The following is a 19,758-nucleotide window of genomic DNA, read 5'->3' as shown; positions in this document are numbered from 1 at the left end:
TTCCACTCCTCCATGTGGTTTCTTCCTTCATAGACTCCATGAAGTGATGACCTCTTCATAAATATTTGGTCAAATGATACATTTTGTGTATTGTTTCCTAGTGAACAGCTGGAACGTGACTGACAGCAGGGAATGTTCTGTGCACAGTAGCAACCTACCTCCCCTCTGTGAGAGTTTATCAATGTGAGTCCCAAATGGCACCCTATTCCCTTTCTAGTGCACTACTGTTGACCAGGGCCCATAAGGCTCTGGTCAAAAGTAGTGCCGTATTTAGGAAATAGGGTGCCATTTGGGACGCAACTCAAGTCTCCTAACAACACCCTCCATGTCCCTTTCAGTCCGCCCTTATTGTCACCCCCCCCCCCCCCCTGGCCCCCTTCAGCGATGTCATGCTCGGCTGGCCTTGACTTCTTCCTCTTACGGGGGAGTGTCTCTGCTTATGTCTGTGGTGGGGGTTGGGGTTAATGGATGATTAATGGTGTATCTGGAACCTTTCCTTTTGACTTTAAGTATTCATTTGGATGTTCAAATAGCTTGTTGTATATCTCCTAATCTCTCTGCCCCCCCTTCCTCTCTTCTCTTCCTCTTGCATCCTGAAGACCAGCTGAAGATCACGAACCTGCGTGTGAACTTCACCAAGCTGCACACTCTGGGAGATAACCTGCTGGACTCCCGCGTGGAGATCAAGGAGAAGTACTACTATGCCATGTACGAGCTGGTCGTCCGCGGCAACTGCTTCTGCTATGGCCACGCCTCCGAGTGTGCCCCCATTGATGGGATCAAGGATGAGGAGGGCATGGTGAGTAAGGGGACACAGAACTGCCCTTAGTTGTATGGAGGAAGACTGCCCTATATAGATTGCTGTGTATGAAAGCAGAGGCATCTGTGCAGAGGGGAGTTAGAATGGGAGGTTTTGCTTAGAATTCTCTGTGATTTGTGTAATTCAGCCTCTCTGTCCCCCAGGTCCATGGGAGGTGTGTCTGCAAGCACAACACGAAGGGTCTGAATTGTGAGCTGTGTGATGACTTCCATAGTGACATGCCCTGGAGACCGGCTGAGGGACGCAACACCAACGCCTGCAAGAGTGAGTGGTGGTGTACCACACCATAACAAGAAACGTCTCTTACTCCTCTCTGAACATCACTGATTATTATCTTGAACACACCAGTCATAGGTCATAATCAATGGAATGGGAATCTTGATTATGTTGTTATCTGTACCCTTGGTCTCTCACAGAATGTAACTGTAACGGCCACTCCAACCAGTGTCACTTTGACATGGCGGTTTACTTGGCCACGGGCAATGCCGGCGGTGGCGTCTGTGACCACTGTCTCCACAACACCATGGGACGCAACTGTGAGATGTGTAAACCATTTTACTACAAGGACCTCAGTAGGGACATCAGAGACCCCGGGGTCTGTACTGGTGAGTAGAGGGTGTCGACCGCTTCTCAGAACTGGGGCACAGGAACTGTGTGTGTATTTCTCACATTATCGTACTGTGTATGAGTGATGGCATAAGTATGTACGTGTACAGGTTATTTTCACGGTTGAAACCCTGGTACCACTTTATGTCCATTAGATGTGAGCGTGTATATGTTTTCTAGGTAGTACGTACTACTGTATGGTTATGTTTGTTAAGTTTATCAGGTTGTTTGTTGTCTTCCTTCTACCAGCCTGTGACTGTGATCCTGATGGTTCCCTAAATGGGGGCATCTGTGACGAGCATGACGAGCCATCCCTGGGCATGATCGCTGGGCAGTGCCGCTGTAAGGACCACGTGGAAGGGCATCGCTGTGACAAATGCAAGTCTGGCTTCTTTGGCCTGAGTGCAGCAAACCCCCGCGGCTGCCAACGTGAGTGGAGAGGAGCACAATCATGAATCATTCTAACAAATTGAACTGATTGTAGTCCAAATGAACCTCATTTTGTGTGGTTGTTATGTTAGAGATTTTGGAGCAATCTTTTGTTAATCTCTCTCAGTGCTTTGAATAAAATCATGTGCCACATTTCTGTGTTCCCATGCCCCTATAATTCCTGCTCTACCCCCCTCAGCCTGCCAGTGTGACCCCAGGGGTACTGTGTCAGAGAGCCCAAAATGTGACCCTGTGAGCGGGGACTGCTTCTGCAAGCGACTGGTCACCGGACGCAGCTGTGACCTGTGTCTGGTAAGGCTCCAGGAGAGCCTCCCTCTCCTAACCCTAACACACAGAGATTCTCTCTCTCTCTTTCCATCCATTCATTCATTCATACGTACATACATACATGCACCCTCCCGAAGAGTCATAGGTGTTTCTGAGTCATTCACATCCCCCTGTCACTCACATAACTTCCTTGCCGTGCCAGTAACAATACCCAGGAATGTAAAGCCCTGCTTGGGGCTTCATATCTAAATGTAGCCCAGGGATGTCAGGCCTCTCCGGTTGGTGTAGGTTACAGCATGCTAAAAATGGTCAGCTGTAGTCCGGACTAAGTGGATCCTAAACTCTCATAAGCTGCATAAAGGCTAGTTTTAAAGTCATGAACAGACAACCACTATTTTGCACCCATAACTTAAGCTCCACCAGCCTGAACTTTGATAGGCAGCATGTATCTACAGTATCTCATTTTGGAGCTAGGAACACCTGGCTGAGGTATCAGAGTAGTTACCTATGATGTAAGGTCCAGTAACCCTGGCTGATGTCGTCAGGAATGTCATCTGTCTGGTGCTAACAGCTGCCTGTCTGTCTGCCCACAGCCAGAACACTGGGCACTGAGTCATGACATGAATGGCTGCAGAGACTGTGACTGTGATGTGGGCGGAGCCACAGATAACCAGTGAGTGACAGTGTGGCCGCGGGAAGATGTTTTGGGTTGGGGGTGCTGTCGACGGGTTACATGCTTACTGCATAGATTTCTTATGCGTCTTCCCCAGCTGCTCTATGGAGAATGGCCAGTGCCGCTGTCGGAGTCATATGATGGGCCGTCAATGTACCCAGGTGGAGTCTGGGTGGTACTTCATGGCTCTGGACCACTATACCTATGAGGCTGAGCTGGCCATATTGGGACAGGTAACTACTACTTGTTATAGATAAGACTGGGGTGGACCCTTATTTGCATTGTTTGTACTGTCTATGTTTGACTTTGTGTGAATGCTTGATGGTATTTGTGTGTGTCCAGGGCTGCAGTGTGGAACAGAGGGAGCACCAGCCTGGGCGCCCTGCCACCTGGACTGGCACTGGGTTTGCCAAGGTCCCAGAGGGCAGCAGCCTGGAGTTCTCCATCAACAACATCCCCTACTCCATGGAGTACGACCTCCTCATCCGCTATGAGCCACAGGTTAGTGCCTAGTCACACACATACTGGGCTTGGGCGGTATTCAGATGTTCAAATCGTCATACCGTCCTTCTCTCATACCAGGATTTACGCTGTTACCAGCATAGCACACACGGGGGAGGTAAAACGCAAGAAAAGCCCTTGGGCCTCTATTACCAGAATGCTAACAAAATTTGCACAAAACGAATAGCGAAATCACGTAGATGCTAAATGCTAACGAGCGAAAACTAACAAATTAATTGCAAAGACAGGCGAATCCAGCTCATAAAGTTGTACAAGCATAGCTAGTAGTAGTGTGGACATTTACAAGCTGAAGTGAACGAGAGAAATTGCAAATGAAAAAAGTTGTGATGCATGCTTTTCGGAAGGAAGAGCAGCATGTGTACACAGAGCAGATGGGAGAAGAACGGAGGAGAAGAAAAGGCGAGTAGGAAACAAATGACTTCTGGCAGAACGCCATTATAAGATAAATGATGGCAAACATGTAATGTAGTAATGAATTGCTCATCACCTCATGTGCGCTGCACAACAGAGACTCGCCGAGAGAGCACTGTGGACTCACCAGCTCACCTTCTCCCGTTGTGCTGCTTACAAACAAACACGGGACTGGCTCAACTGTTCTGGAGAACTATGGTAAGCTTCATAATTTAAAATAATGCGACAAGGGAAATCTAGAACGCAATCTGCTTTATATCCGTATTGCACAAGTTGACTGCAGATATTAAATTAAAAAAGTAGCTGCAAATGTTATATTTTATTGAAAAACATATGGTATATATGTAATGGGCCCTGGGTGTAGCTGGTGTAGAGAGTCAGGCGCAGGACAGCAGAAATGAGTAATCAAACGTACTTTACTCAAAAGGTAAAATATACAAAGTAACAAATCCACGTACACCAATGACAGACTGAAAATACAAATAAACAATCACTCACAAAAACCATGGGGGAAACAGAGGGTTAAATAATGAACAGGTGATTGTGGGATTGAAAACAGGTATGTGAATCAAAACAAATGGAAAATTAAAAGTGGATCGGTGGTAGCTAGAAAGCCGGTGACGTCAACAGCCAAACGCCGCCCGAACAAGGAGACAATGTATGGTATACTGCCCAAGCCTAACACATACACACCTACAGTTGAAGTTTACATACACCTTAGCCAAATACAATGAAACTCAGTTTTTCACAATTCCTGACATTTAATCCTAGTAAAAATTCCCTGTTTTAGGTCAGTTAGGATCACCAATTTATTTTAAAAATGTGAAATGTCAGAATAACAGTAGAGATAATGATTTATTTCAGCTTTTATTTCTTTCATCACATTCCCAGTGGGTCAGACATTTACATACACTCAATTAGTATTTGGTAGCATTGCCTTTAAATTGTTTAACTTGGGTCAAACGTTTCTGGTAGCCTTCCACAAGCTTCCCACAATAAGTTGGGTGAATTTTGGCCCATTCCTCCTGACAGAGCTGGTGTAACTGAGTCAGGTTTGTAGGCCTCCTTGCACACGCTTTTTCAGTTCTGCTCACAAATAATTTCTTATAAGATTGAGGTCAGGGCTTTGTGATGGCTACTCCAATACCTTGACTTTGTTGTCCTTAAGCCATTTTGTCACAACTTTGTGAGTATGTTTGGGGTCATTGTCCATTTGGAAGACCCATTTGCGACCAAGCTTTAACTTCCTGACTGATGTCTTGAGATGTTGCTTCAATATATCCACATAATTTTCCGTTCTCATGATGTCATCTATTTTGTGAAGTGCACCAGTCCCTCCTGCAGAAAAGCACCCCCACAACATGGTGCTGCCACCCCGTGCTTCACAGTAGGGATGGTGTTCTTTGGCTTGCAAGCCTCCCCCTTTTTCCTCCAAACATAACAAATGCAAACATAACGATGGTCATTATGACCAAACAGTTCTATTTTTGTTTCATCAGACCAGAGGACATTTTTCCAAAAAGTACGATCTTTGTCCCCATGTGCAGTTGCAAACCGTAGTCTGGCTTTTTTATGGTGGTTTTGGAGCAGTGGCTTCTTCCTTGCTGAGCGGCGTTTCACGTTATGTCGATATAGGACTTGTTTTACTTTGGATATAGATACTTTTGTACCCGTTTCCTCCAACATCTTCACAATGTCCTTTGCTGTTGTTCTGGGATTGATTTGCACTTCTTGCACCAAAGTACACTCATCTCTAGGAGACAGAACGCGTCTCCTTCCTGAGCGTTATGACGGCTGTGCCGTCCCATGGTGTTTATGCTTGCGTACTATTGTTTGTACAGCTGAACGTGGTACCTTCAGGCATTTGGAAATCGCTACCAAGGATGAACCAGACGTCTCACCCGCTGGGATTGTGATAGAGTGAAATAATCTGTAAACAATCATTGGAAAAATTACTTGTGTCATGCACGAAGTAGATGAACTAACCGACTTGCCAAAACCATAGTTTGTGAACAAGAAATTTGTGGAGTGGTTGAAAAACGTTTTTTAATGACTCCAACCTAAGTGTATGTAAACTTCAGACTTCAACTGTGCATACGAGTACACACACACACACACACACACACACACACACACACACACTCCCCTCTGTTTTCTGGATGTGCACAGTGTGTAACTGTATATGATTGTTATTGTGTTGTGTGTGTGTCTTAGATGCCACGGGACTGGGGGGAGGTCCGTGTGACGATCATTCGGCCAGGGCCCATTCCCACCAGCAGCCCTTGTGGAAACACCATCCCTGCAGACGACATGCTCACTGTGTCCCTGCCTGCAGGATCCAGGTGAGAAACTCACACACACCTTACTACGGAATATACAGTGCCCTTGTGTCTGGCTCAGGTGACGGTGATACACTTGCGTAATTGGATGTTACTACATGGTGGATTTTGCTTTTCCAAAAAGTTAGTATTTTCCTGTGTGGTGTGTGTGTTTGCTGCAGGTTTGTCGTGCTGCCTCCACCTGTATGCATGGAGAGAGGAGTGAGCTACACTCTTCGCTTTGAGTTCAGTCGCTATCTGGATGGGAACAGTATTCTCATTCTTGGTACAACCGCTGCCAACATTTTAGTGGACTCTGTGAGTATCAAGACTCAACAAATTGAGCCTCCTGAGTGGTTCAGCGGTCTAAGGCGCCGCAACAGCCGGGGGTTCGATCACAGCTGGCCGTTACTGGGAGCCTATAGGGCGACATACAATTGGCCCACTGTCGTCTGGGTTCGGTGAAGGTTTGGCTGGGGGGGCTTTCCTTGGCTCATCGTGCTCTAGCGACTCCTTGCGGCGGCCCGGGCACCTGCAAGCTGACTTCGGTCGTCAGTTGAACAGTGTTTCCTCTGACATATTGGTGCAGCTAGCTTCCGGGTTAAGTGAGCAGTGTGTTAAGAAGCAGCGCGGCTTGGCGGGTCATGTTTCGAATGACACATGACTTGACCTTCGCCTCTCCCGAGCCCGTTGGGGAGTTGCAGTGATGAGACAAGATTGTAACTATCAATTAAAAAAGGGCAACAATTACAAAGTAAATGATATAACATTTTAAGAAACTTACTCAATAAATGATGCGTGTCTGCACATCTCTCTCTTTATCTCTCTCCCTCTCTCTCTAATTGTGTTCTTATGCAATCCAGCTAATACTCCTCGCTGCTTCTTCTCCAGATCTCCCTGATCCCTCGTTACTCCTCCCTGGAGATGTTCATTGGCGGTGACCCCGCCTCCATCGCTAGAAAGCAGAGCTACGAGCGCTACCGCTGCCACGAGGGGGCCAAGAGCGTGACACGCCCCCAGATCAGCAACGTCTGTGCCAAACTCATCACCAGCATGTCAGCCATCATTAACCATGGAGCCCTGCGTAAGTCATTTCAGGGGTACACATAATCACGATCTGCTATCATCAAGGATGCCTGGTAATTATTTTCACAATGAAATGAAAACGTTTTCATCACGTCTTTCTTCTTCACAGCTTGCCTGTGTGACCCCCAGGGCTCAGTCAGCTCAGTGTGTGACACGCACGGAGGTCAGTGTCGCTGTAGGCCAAACGTGATTGGACTTCGCTGTGACCAGTGTGCTCCTGGGACGTATGGCTTTGGACCTGCAGGATGTAAAGGTTAGTGTTGTAACCCCAGTCAACCGCACAAAGAGTGAGGGCAAAACTCCTGGTGTTATCCTGTAGGGTACACAAATAGCTTATTCTGCAAAGGTGCATTGGACTGTACAGTCTGTCTATCCCACTTATGTGAACAGCTGTACTGGTGGCGCCCCCTGCTGCCTCATTACCTACTGACCCACTCCTCTCTCGATTTATACTTTCCAATAAATCTCTCTCTCTCTCCCTCCCTCCCTCTCTCTAGCATGTGAGTGCAATCTGGAAGGTGCGGTCACTCGGTCCTGTGACCAGTTGACTGGGCAGTGCCCGTGCCGCACGGGTGCATTCGGCCAGCGGTGCGATGGCTGCCAGGCAGGACACTGGGGCTTCCCCAACTGTCAGCGATGCCTGTGTAATGGACATGCTGAGGAGTGCCACCAGAGGACCGGAGCCTGTCTCAACTGCAGGGACAACACTGGAGGGGACAAATGTGACAGGTTAGGCTTCACCACGGGGACAGTGGGGAATCTTGAATAAGTATTAAGGTAGCCAATGTAATGTTATTGACAAGCATACTGCTATTGCTGTATTTCAAGGTGTGCCAACGGTTACTACGGCAACCCAGTGTTGGGCACAGGTATGGGTAACCAATGTCGGGCCTGCCCTTGCCCAGATGGCCCAAACAGCGGACGCCACTTCGCTGCCTCCTGTTACCAGGACAACCGCAACAGACAGGTGGTCTGCAACTGTAACCAAGGATACACAGGTACAACCCACACTTCCATTTCTCCATTGAGGTGTCTTCTCTCTCTCCTTACTGTTCTTCCTCCTCTTTGTCAGCCAGGCAAGTGGACAAAGAACAGTTTGATCATGTCTGCATGAATGAGCAGATGCTTCCTTTGGTTGATGATGTACTGTGAAAGAGGATCTGTTAGTGTGATTTAACTTGGAAATGTCCATGGTGTGATATTCCAAGTAATTCGCCAGGGTGGGTCTGTTGGTGAGACAAATAGACACTTCTCTTGTAGAACGTTTATCCTACCAGGAAAAGTGTGGAATGATAATGTGTGTTGTTTCCTCCCTTACCCAACTTGGCACAGGGGGGATGGTTAAGCGCTCCGAGGGTTCTTTCAAGCGTGAGTAGTGATGGTGACCCCACCCTCCTTACCAACCCCCCCCCCCCTGCCACCTGCATGGCTTCAGCACCCCACCCATCTATGGTGCTGTGCCACAGTGCACTCCTGCCTCAGAGTAGATGGAGCTCCCAAGAACTGACCAAGAATCAGTTTCGACTGATTGTAATAGCACAAATAACTGTGTTTGAGTTGGATGGCCGACACTGGGTCTGGGTCACCTTCTACAGTGTCTCCTGTGTATAGCAACTATAATGTTATACTGGGCACATACAGTCAGTGCTTGGTACTCCTGCTGGCTTACACAGGCACTAAGCAGCCAAACAGTCAACCAGCTGATAACAACATCATCTCTACCACGCTGCCTTTTGCCTTGTGATTCTCTGCCTCTGTTGCAGACACAAAAGACAGTAACAGGTATATCAGTCATAGTAGACAAGCTGAAGCTGTGAGATTACGCCAACCTATTGTACATTCACATCCACTGTGAGCCTGTGACCGAAAGACAAACAAGCATTCTGCCTACTCTGCTTTAGACAGCTTTGCTGCAATGAGCTCAATATGATGTGCTTTACTGTAAACCTACTTACCATCAACAGCCCCTTCTATGTGTCATATCCTTTTATTCAATATATTTAGTTTGCTCTGCAAAGACACAAAGAAACAAAGACACAATTAATCACCTAAACACAAAATAGTAGTATCACAATGCCCCTTTATCAGTTGAGGAAATCTTGTCCGTTAAATGAGGAAATCCTATGTTTTGTTCCACTATGGTTTAGAATACAATACTTCCCATTTTTTTTGTCCAGCTAACGGCTGCAGGGGGAAGAGTATGCTGGAGAGACCACAAGACCAGCAGCTGTAAGTTGTCTGTCAGACCCAAAAGTCAGCCCCCTCCCACACCAGCATACTCTGCCCCCTGCAGCCGTCAGCTGGACTCAAAAATGGCAAGTATGTCTCCCTTCCTCTGAATCCATCTTAAGAAGATATGGGCTCTGTCACGACCCGGTTATGAACTCGGTCTCCAGTGTGAGAAACAGTCACTTAGCAAACTGAGCCACTAATATAAATCCACAACGTCAAAAGTAATTCCAAGAGAAAAAGGTAATCCTCCAAGTGAAAAGGTAAATCCACAAGGTGGTAGGTACAGCAGGAAAACGCCTCAAAAGATAGTCAAAAATAAATAAACTAGAACAAAAACGGAGTACCACAAGAGCGTCCAACTGGAGCAACAAATGTTCACAGCATCACTGGGGCTGGGTGCTAACATTCAAACACAGAGCAAAGAACTGAGGAAAACTAAGGGTTTAAATACATTCAAGGGAAACGAGGCACAGGTGCAAATAATAACTGGAAACAAGGGAAAACAAAAGGGTCAAAAAGCACAATGGGGGCATCTGGTGGCCAAAACCGGAACAATCCTGGCCAAATCCTGACAGGCTCTTTGTGAGAAAAGCTAATTGTTCACGATGTCTGCCAAAAGACTGAACATAATCCACTCTGCAACAGTGTGATCACAGAGATCCTCACTAATCACTGTTAATCTCCTGGGTAACCAACTCCCTTTTAACCCAAGATATAATAGCGTTGCACAATGATAAAATATCAAAACAAATTAAGTTTATAACATGATGTGTACAGTTCGAGTAACATTCTGATAACTACTTATAGTCACTGATAGTCACTGAGGTAGGTATCACACACAGCACATGACTCTCTGTTCGCAGAAGCTGTCACACTGTAACCGTCTCACTTAAATCCACTGGAAAACAGTTTGGGAATACTTGGAAACATTAAGTAATTTATATCCATCACCCAGCCAATAAATATCTCAATCTCAACATGAGATATTCCACTGAAGTACTCTTTCTTTTCAAAAATGTCACACCTTCTCCCTCAACCTTTTTTCCTATTGGTCACAGGTTCCCGGTGTGAGGAGTGCGCCCCTGGTTACTACGGTAACCCCTCCCAGCCAGGTGGGCGGTGCCAGCCGTGCAGGTGCAGTAATAACATTGACATGTCAGATCTGGATGCGTGTGACCGGCGGACAGGAGAGTGTAAGAAGTGTCTCTACAACACAGAGGGACCGGATTGTGGCGTGTGCAAGAGCGGTTACTATGGAGACGCCTCGCGACGCAACTGCAGAAGTGAGTCTCTGTTGACACATCCTCGTCACACAGAAGAAAACTTAAGAACCATTCATTTTAGGAATGTTGCATTGAAACTATGTGTCGTGCACCCTAGTAAAGGTTCAATCTATTTTCTTCTGTATGCTTCCCCAGAGTGCACCTGTAGCTTCCTGGGCACAGAGCATACCCAGTGTACAGCGCGGGATGAGTGTGTCTGCCAGCGCGCCACGGGGCAGTGCCAGTGTTTACCCAACACCATCGGCCTGACATGTGACCACTGTACGCCCAACTACTGGAACCTGGCTAGTGGGCGGGGCTGTGAGGCCTGCGGCTGTGACCCCAACAATGCTGTCAACTCGGCCTGCAACGAGGTGTGTGTGTGTGGTTCCATTATCAAATCAAATTTTATTGGTCACATACACATGGTTAGCAGATGTTATTGTGAGTGTAGCAAAATGATTATAGTGTAATTATGAGACAGACCTCTTCTGTGACCTCATGCTCATGTTTGACCTCCCTGTGCCCCAGTTCACTGGAAAGTGTCAGTGTCGTGATGGATTCGGTGGAAAGACCTGCACAGACTGCCAAGAGAACTACTGGGGAGACCCCAGGATCCAGTGCAGAGGTCAGCTTTAACGTCATGGAAGGTGTTATTCATGAGTCATGGATAACAGGGTAGCCTAGTGGTTAGAGCGTCTAGTAACCGGGAGGTTGCAAGTTCAAACCCCTGAGCCGACAAGGTACAAATCTGTCGTTCTGCCACTGAACAGGCAGTTAACCCACTGTTCCTAGGCCGTCATTGAAAATAAGAATTTGTTCTTAACTGACTTGCCTGGTTAAATAAAGGTAAAATAAAATAAATAAAAGGTGTTATTCATGAGTCATGGAAGGACTCCAATTTTAAGGATGACCAATGAAAACAGAATGGACCTGAGCTCAATTTCGAGTCTCATAGCAAAGAGTATGAATACCTTATTTACATAAGTATATATATATTTTTTAAATTATAAATTTGCTAAATTTTCGAAAAACCTGTTTTTTTTGCTTTGTCATTATGGGGTATTGTGTGTAGAATGGTGAGGAAAATGTTTTATTTAATCCACTTTAGAATAAGGCTGTAACATAACAAAATGTGGAAAAGTCAAGGGGTCTGAATACTTTCCGAATGCACTGTATACTAACAATCCCTCACTTTCTCTCTCTCTCTATCTCGCTCAGTCTGTGACTGTGACCCCAGGGGCATAGAGACATCCCAGTGTGACCAGAAGTCAGGCCACTGTGTGTGTCAGCAGGGGGTGTCAGGCGTGCGTTGTGACCAGTGTGCGAGGGGCTTCTCAGGCCAGTTCCCTAACTGCCAGCCCTGCCATCAGTGCTTTGGGGACTGGGACCGGGTGGTGCAGGACCTGGCTGTCCGAACCAAGACCCTGTCGGAGCGGGCTCAAGAGATCCAGACCACGGGCCTGACTGGAGCCTATGAGAAGGCCTTCAGAGACCTGGAGAAGAAGCTGGCACAGGCCCAGGGCATCGTCAATGCCCGCAACACCACCGCAGAGGCAGTCAGCAGCCTGATGGAGCTCATTGAAGACCTCAGGTACAAGACATACACACATACACGGTATTATACTGTACATAACAATACACATACATAGATAGACTTTCAGTCTGCATAAAGATTCACCATACATATGCCTCTCCTCCAGTTTTGGAGTTTAACTGTAATTTCATATCCCTTTCTCCTGCAGGTCTCAGATAGGTGAGACCACAGACACACTGAATCGTCTGGAAGGAGACCTGACCAGTGTGCAGAACAGCAACGTTGAGGCCAGTAATGAGCTCAGTGCTCTGGAGAGAGAGGCCAAACAGCTAAACCTGACCTCAGATCAGCTCCACCGTCAACTGGACATCCTCAAGAACTCTAACTTCCTGGGTGAGCAGAGGCTTCATTTCCCCCTTCCAACATAGGGTTTCTGGGATACAAAATGCCCTAATGACTGATGTTATTAATGTTTTTGTTGTTGTAGAGATACTTAAAAAATATTAGTTAAATGTAGTTTTAAATGTGTTGTTATTATTATTTGGCACTCTCTTTCCTCCAGGTGCATATGACAGCATCCACAGCTCCTATAACAAGTCCCGTGATGCAGAGCGGCGAGCCAACCAGTCAACCACCACCACGCCCAGCACTGTTAGCCAATCAGCAGACACACGCCGCAAGACAGAACGCCTCATCTCTGCCAAGAAAGATGACTTCAACCGTAAGAACGCTGCCAACAAGCGAGCCCTGGGGGACCTCAATGCCAAGGCTCAGACCCTGGACATGAAGAAGATCAACGAGAAGGTGAAGCATGCATCATCTGTCTGATTGGATTAAACCCCTTAAACAGCACAAGATCAGAAGAAGAGTTCAGGCAAAGTTATAAACAAATGTAGTAATCTGATACATGTTCCACCCCGCCTTTGATCAGGTCTGTGGGACCCCTGGTGATGCCCCCTGTGCAGAGAGCCTTTGCGGAGGTGCAGGTTGCCGTGACGATGAGGGGAATAGGCACTGCGGAGGCCTGAACTGCAACGGTGCCGTAGCGATGGCAGATAACGCCCTGGAGAGGTCCAAGCACGCAGAGAAAGAGCTGACCAAAGCCATGGGGGAGGTAGAGGAGCTCTTCCACAAGGTCAGTTACACTAAGTGTACCTAAACCAACACTGTCTTGACAGGAAATGGAGACCTGCAAAATCTATTGCGGCATGCCACTAATGCATACAACTGTATGACCAACAGCATAAGGGTACTTGATAACAGTTATCCCTGATTCTGAGGGCTTCTCAGGTTGCAGATGCCAAGACCAAGGCGGAGGAGGCGAAGAGTAAAGCCCAGGCAGCTCTGGACAAGGCCACCAACACCAAGAACAAGGTGGAGCGCTCCAACAATGACCTGCGGGACCTCATCAAGCAGATCCGGGACTTCCTCATGCGTGAGTTGGCTAAAGTGATAGAAAATTCAGATGTTCGAGGAACAGTAAGGTCCTTGTCTACATGGGACCATAAAAGCAATTTATCTTAAACTCGGGATCATCATCATGATCAGCATCATCACTAAGTGTTAACTTCCCAATCAACATCAAAAATATCTGTGCTGATCTGACTATCCATCTCCTTGTAGAGGAGGGTGCGGATCCAGACAGCATTGAGACGGTTGCCAACCGTGTCCTGGAGCTGTCCATCCCAGCCTCACCACAGCAGATCAGACACCTGGCAGAGGAGATCAAGGACCGGGTCCGGAGCCTCTCCAATGTAGACGCCATTCTGCAACAGACACAGGACGATGTGCGCAAAGCAGAGCAGCTGCTGCAGGAGGCCAAGAAGGCCAGGTGTGTGTGTGTGCCTTGTATGTAGAGGCTTATACACTGAGGGTACAAAACATTTCCATGACATAGACTGACCAGGTGAATCCAGGTGAAAGCTAAGATCCCTTATTGATGTCACTTGTTAAATCCACTTCAATCATTGCAGATGAAGGGAAGGGGACGGGTTCAAGAAGGATTTTTAAACCTTGAGACATGGATTGTGTATGTGTGTCATTCAGAGAGTGAATGGGCAAGACAAAATATTTAAGGGCGGTAGTAAGTGCTGCAGCTGCAACGGTTCCACGTGTGTATCAAGAAAGGTCCACCACCCAACGTGGGCCAACATCCCTGTGAAATGCTTTTGACACCTTATAAAGTCCATGCCCCGGCGAACTGTGCTGTTCTGGGGGGAAAAGGGGCGGGGTGCAACTCAATCTTAGGAAGGTGTTCTTTATGTTTTGTACACTGTGTAGATTATAGCTGTGTCATGTCAAAGGAAATATTTCAGCAGAGCAAGACGCTCCTGATTCTGACATGCGTTTCCGTTATGTAGGAATCGGGCAGAGGGGGTGAAATCCACAGCAGAGACAGTAAAACAGGCACTTGAGGATGCTAAGAAGGCCCAAGCCACAGCAGAGAAGGCCATACAGCGGGCTCGGGCTGACATTGGTGAAACGGAAGCTCGACTAGCACAGGTACTCAAGTGTGTGGACACCATCTGCATGCAGTTTGATGTGATGAAGGGATCAAAAGAGAATACATTCCTGATGTTTTCCCCTGCTTTTAGATTGAGTCTGAGACCTCCAGCAGTGAACATGACTTGAATGATGCCATGGACCGCATGGGCAACCTAGGTCGGGAGATTAATGCTCTGAAGCTCAAACGTGCCCACAACAGCGTGGCAGCAGCTCGAGCTGAGGAGACCGCCACTATGGCACGGGACAAAGCCAATGAGGCTAAGCAGGTGTGTGTGTGTTGTTTATTTGTGTATATTTGTGACTGTAATACCGTGTCTGTTACTGATTATGCAGTCTTCTTTCTCTCAGATTTTAGATGGCGAGCTGATGGATAAGTATCACACAGTGCAGGAGTTGGTGGACACAAAAGCCAAGACCGTCCAGGAGGCGAAGAAGAAAGCAGAGCGCCTAAGAGACGAAGCCAAAGAGCTACTGAAGGACGCCCAGAACAAGCTTCAGAGACTAGCAGGTGTGTAGGAGGGACCCTGGAGGGAACTGGGCCGCCTTTGTTTTAAAGCAGCATTACTTTCGATTTTCACACGCTAACCTTGGAGAATAGCGAAGGCAACATTGCCCTCTTGTGGTTAAAAAGTGTCACTGTATTGTCTGAATTTGTCTGATTGTTCTTTGACCAGAGACCAAAATGTAGGTCTGTCAGCCAGTCCTGATTATTCTAAGATGAAACATTTAAAATATAAACTTGACAATACTTTATATCCACAGAGCTAGAGAAAGACTATGAAGAGAACCAGAAAACGTTGGAGGGCAAAGCCCAGCAGCTGGACGGCCTAGAAGACAAGATGAAGGCTATCCTCAACGACATCAACAAACAGATCCAGATCTACAACACCTGTCAGTAACAGCCAGGACCTGGCTGGTCAAACCAACACTGACAGACACCATATGAAACTACTCCTGTTTCACACCGCTGAGCCTGTACACTATGCACCTCGCCCTGGAGGTGCCTGTCCGACTACACTGTGTAACCGTGCCTTTTTGATTGTGAGTTTTCACACAACTAATATAACATTGTGTGGCCACATTGTGTATTACTGTGTGACTTTCAACTGAAGGATAGAAGTGTCTCCACATGACATTTCAATTAAAATGTGTTAATGTGCGCATGCAAAATACAGACCTTTGCACATGTTTGGCCCAAAACTCAGATCACCCCCCAAAACCCTGACACATTCATAATATAAAGAAGCCAAAAAAAATATGTATGAATACATTGTTCTGGATAAACAAACAAAAAATGAATAAAAGTTGTGTACCCTACCCACTGGATGAAAGGTCACTTTGACATAGTTTCTGGAAGGTTGCAAGTTCAAACCCCTGAGCTGACAAGGTACAAATCTGTCATTCTGCCCCTGAACAGGCAGTTAACCCACTGTTCCTAGGCCGTCATTGAAAATAAGAATTTGTTCTTAACTGACTTGCCTGGTTAAATAAGGGTAAAATAAAAATAAAAAATATCTCACCTGGATCAATGATGGATGAATGTGCTCATTAAACCCTACATACATTAAATGGTTTGTATTATTTTTTTGTAATGGACAGTACTGTTTTGGGGTTACCTGAAAATAGACATTGAAAAAACATTTCCACCCTCCATTCGAGAAACTGAAATTGTGTGACCTGAACACCATCGCTGCACATAATCAACATACATTGCCATGGTGGGGAGAGCGGTATCGATCCCCTGAGGAGAAGATGTCAACAAATGTCATATCCTATTAAATATCCCCTTATAATAAACTCCCTATAATAATCCTGTGTTACGGCGAAATTCAGTTAAGCGATTGTTTGCGAACCGCCATGATAGAAGAAGAAGAATAATGTGTTAGTAATCGCATTCCCTGCTTGCATAGCCGTCTGTAGAACCAACCAAGAAAACCTTGATCACATGGTGAGGGTTTGGTAGCTACAGTGCTGCCTTCAGGAAGTGCCGAGTCTTCAGAGTGGATTTCGGTTTGGACTGTTTTTGTTCCTAAACAAAGTGCGAGTCATTGCGCGGGGACTGGTAAAGTAGGTTGAAGCGATTGATAGATTTGTTGTAATTTACGTCACATTTATTTGCTTTATATATTCGGTATATATATATTAAAAAAATGGGTCCTGGATAAAGAGAATTTTCGAGAAACACCGGAGTACGGGGTTTCGATTGCAAGCAGGGATGAGCAGAGGCCCGCGGCTGTTTCATTAAGCTTAGCGAGGACTGTTGAAGTAACGTTACGGACTCACCGGCATTGTGCCCAAAGACCCGGAGAACACACTCCAAATTATACACGTTTTGTAAGTAGTCCGCCACAATTTATATTTTATTATAACAAGGCATGAGGTGATATTGTCAATATGCATTGTTTGTCTAGCTTGTCAACATAACGAACGTTAGCTGGCCAACAAACTAAAGATGGCTAACTGTTGTTAGCTTAGCTAACGTTAAACTGTTAGTTGAGTAACGTTAACGAGCTACGTTGGCTAGTAACGTCGTTAGCCGACTCACGTTACATTGGCAATTTAGCCATTCCTGTCATTAATGACATGAGAAATCACATGTTCACATTTTAATGTTGAATTATCTGATTATTGAACAACTTGATTTGCCAATGATCATTGACAGCCAAGTAACTTATTTTAGTATGCTAGATAGCTAACGTGATGTAGCTACAGTAGCTAGCTGACTTGCCGCAGCAACATGACGCCATTACATTGAGGATAAATAGGCTGTGGCAGAAATGTACATCAAGGTGTAACGTTAACTAGGGTGCTAGCTATAGTCAAATGCAATTTGTAAAGTTAAACACAACTAGTTACTTAAAGATATTGAAGTTAGCCAACATTGTACCAAAAAGGTAGAGATTTGCTAGCCACATTGTGATTGACGTTAACAATCCAGGTTGCAACAGCCAAGGCAAAACGTTCAAGATATTTAACGTTAGCTAGATATGTCACATTGTTGGGGTTTTAAATGTGTAGCTAAATTAGACAGCCACCACCAATCGGTTCAACTTTCTAGTAGCTAGATAGTATTAACTAATCATGATTAATTTTACCCATGCTAGATTACGGAGACATAATTTACAGATGAAATCAAATGTTATGTCACATGCGGCAAATACAACCCGTGCAGCCATATAGTGAAATGCTTACTTAGAAGCCCCCTAACCAAAAATGCAGTAAAAAATAATAATAATAATCAGAAGAAAAAAAAAAGTTAGAAATAATTAAAGAGCAGCAGTAAAATAACAATAGCGAGGCTATATACAATGGGCACTGGTTAGTTGAGGTAATATGAAGGTAGAGTTATTAAAGTGACTATGCTTGATAGACTAGATGTTCTTTACCATTCGGGACTTCAGATTTTCCACCAATGCACCTTATAGGACTCGTCTTTGCACTCTATACTCCTCTGTAAACTGGACATATCTGTATACCTGGCGCAAGACCTACTGGTTGATGTTTATTTATAAAAACCTTCTTCGGCCTCACTCCCCTCTGAGATACCTACTAATACCCTCATCCTCCATATACAGCACTCGTTCCTGCCAGTCACATTCTGTGAAGGTCCCCAAAGCGAACACATCCCAGTTTCGCTCCTCTTTCAGTTCGTTTCAGATAGCGACTGGAACGAGCTGCAAAAAACACAAACAATTGACTGTTTTATCACCATTTCTACATTCAAAGACCCAATCATGGACACTTTACTGACAGTTGTATTGTTGTCTCTACCTTTTTGCCCTTTGTGCTTTTGTTTGTGCCTAACAATGTTTGTACCATGTTGTGCTGCTGCCATGTTGTGGCGTTGTCTTAGGTCTCTCTTTATGTAGTGTTGTGCGCTTGTGGTGCCTCTTGTCGTGATGTGTGTTTTGTCCCACATTTACATTTTTAATCTTAGCATCTGTCCCCACAGGAGATGTTTTGCCTCTTGGTAGGCTGTCATTGAAAATAAGAATTTGTTCTTAATTGACTTGCCTAGTTAAATAAAATAATGGATGCAAGGAATGTTTGCAGAGATAATGCAATCTGATTAATATAAAGAAAATGTTTGGAATTAAATAGTTTAATCTGAAAGGGGTGAGGGTTAATTTTACACTTAATTTACATTGAAGTAATTTAGCAGGAGCTCTTCTCCAGACTTAGCTACAGTTAGTGCATTCAACTTAAAGATATTATCCGGTACTTTTATACTTTTTAGCCAGTAGTTCTGAAAGTAGCCAAAAGGGGTCTGTGAAAATAGCCTACTATTGAAGATGGGCAGAAATTGCTTCTCCAATAGAAATCCATGATCACACTTGTAGGCAATGTCATGGCGACATTGGTTAACTTAGTTCATGTGCAGAAATGCATCATTGAGTCTAATGGTCGTCTCGCGCTGTACTGTGTATGTGACCAACAACATTTTATTTAATGTGCAGGCCGTCAAATCAAAGGCACTCCTTCAATACAAAGTTGTTTGTGACGAAAATAAAAAGGTGCAACTTTAACACTTTTGGAGTATTAACATGTTCAACTACTTAAGACATTGTCTTGAATCTAGGTTGTGCCTTTTAGATTTTGAGAAAATGAACAACTAATGAACAACTAATGAATTTTCACTTCTCTTATGTTGCACTTCTTTTAGAAACTCTGTGCTATTACATCACAAATATGCAGATATGTGCACCATGTCATTGCTTTCTATCTCACACTACTGTGTGTGTATCTTGCTAGCGGTCACTCAAATGGCAAGAGGCTGAAACGTCAATTGCGGCTCACTGCTTCCATAAAACACTCTTTAAACTACGGATTCTGTGGCTAATTGAAGTAGAGCTGTAATTCTGCTTATAGATTATGCATATATGAACTACGTGTTGACACATCCAGCCCAAATCAGGAGGTAAAAAAAAAACTACTAGTTGCCAAAGTACCGGAACATGTCTTTAAACGGGGTCTGAACTTGGGGCCCAACTGCATAAATTACACTCTTCATGACTAGAGGTCGACCGATAATGATTTTTCAACACCGATACCGATTATTGGAGGACCAA

At 45.4% G+C, this 19,758-nt stretch overlaps 2 protein-coding genes across 10 annotated transcripts in view; both read left to right on the top strand.

Annotated features, from left to right (window-relative positions):
- Positions 1-16,420, top strand: part of lamb2 (laminin, beta 2 (laminin S)) — a 47,754-nt gene extending 31,334 nt beyond the window's left edge. The window contains exons 8-34 of the mRNA XM_064923007.1: positions 600-799; positions 964-1,084; positions 1,237-1,425; positions 1,676-1,855; positions 2,055-2,167; positions 2,737-2,816; positions 2,914-3,049; positions 3,159-3,317; positions 5,964-6,091; positions 6,250-6,385; positions 6,959-7,151; positions 7,263-7,406; positions 7,651-7,882; positions 7,982-8,151; positions 10,444-10,668; positions 10,804-11,021; positions 11,179-11,275; positions 11,869-12,241; positions 12,393-12,577; positions 12,747-12,988; positions 13,116-13,319; positions 13,475-13,619; positions 13,808-14,015; positions 14,545-14,686; positions 14,779-14,955; positions 15,038-15,197; positions 15,452-16,420. Coding sequence (XP_064779079.1) covers positions 600-799; positions 964-1,084; positions 1,237-1,425; positions 1,676-1,855; positions 2,055-2,167; positions 2,737-2,816; positions 2,914-3,049; positions 3,159-3,317; positions 5,964-6,091; positions 6,250-6,385; positions 6,959-7,151; positions 7,263-7,406; positions 7,651-7,882; positions 7,982-8,151; positions 10,444-10,668; positions 10,804-11,021; positions 11,179-11,275; positions 11,869-12,241; positions 12,393-12,577; positions 12,747-12,988; positions 13,116-13,319; positions 13,475-13,619; positions 13,808-14,015; positions 14,545-14,686; positions 14,779-14,955; positions 15,038-15,197; positions 15,452-15,588 — 4,694 coding nt within the window. The 3' untranslated portion in view covers positions 15,589-16,420. The remainder of the gene's footprint in view (positions 1-599; positions 800-963; positions 1,085-1,236; positions 1,426-1,675; positions 1,856-2,054; positions 2,168-2,736; positions 2,817-2,913; positions 3,050-3,158; positions 3,318-5,963; positions 6,092-6,249; positions 6,386-6,958; positions 7,152-7,262; positions 7,407-7,650; positions 7,883-7,981; positions 8,152-10,443; positions 10,669-10,803; positions 11,022-11,178; positions 11,276-11,868; positions 12,242-12,392; positions 12,578-12,746; positions 12,989-13,115; positions 13,320-13,474; positions 13,620-13,807; positions 14,016-14,544; positions 14,687-14,778; positions 14,956-15,037; positions 15,198-15,451) is intronic.
- Positions 16,421-16,658: 238 nt separating this feature from the next.
- Positions 16,659-19,758, top strand: part of usp19 (ubiquitin specific peptidase 19) — a 36,844-nt gene continuing 33,744 nt past the window's right edge. For 7 of the 9 annotated variants that reach the window (XM_064923000.1, XM_064923001.1, XM_064922994.1 and 4 more), the window contains exon 1: positions 16,659-17,023. The gene's annotated coding sequence lies outside the window, so the exon portion shown is untranslated. The remainder of the gene's footprint in view (positions 17,024-19,758) is intronic. The other 2 variants (XM_064922998.1, XM_064922997.1) reach the window with 1 other exon arrangement.

This window comes from Oncorhynchus masou, chromosome 18, assembly GCF_036934945.1.
Source record: "Oncorhynchus masou masou isolate Uvic2021 chromosome 18, UVic_Omas_1.1, whole genome shotgun sequence".
Taxonomy (NCBI): Eukaryota; Metazoa; Chordata; class Actinopteri; order Salmoniformes; family Salmonidae; genus Oncorhynchus; species Oncorhynchus masou.
Note: the sequence above shows the minus strand (reverse complement) of the source record. Positions and strands in the feature narration are given on the sequence as shown.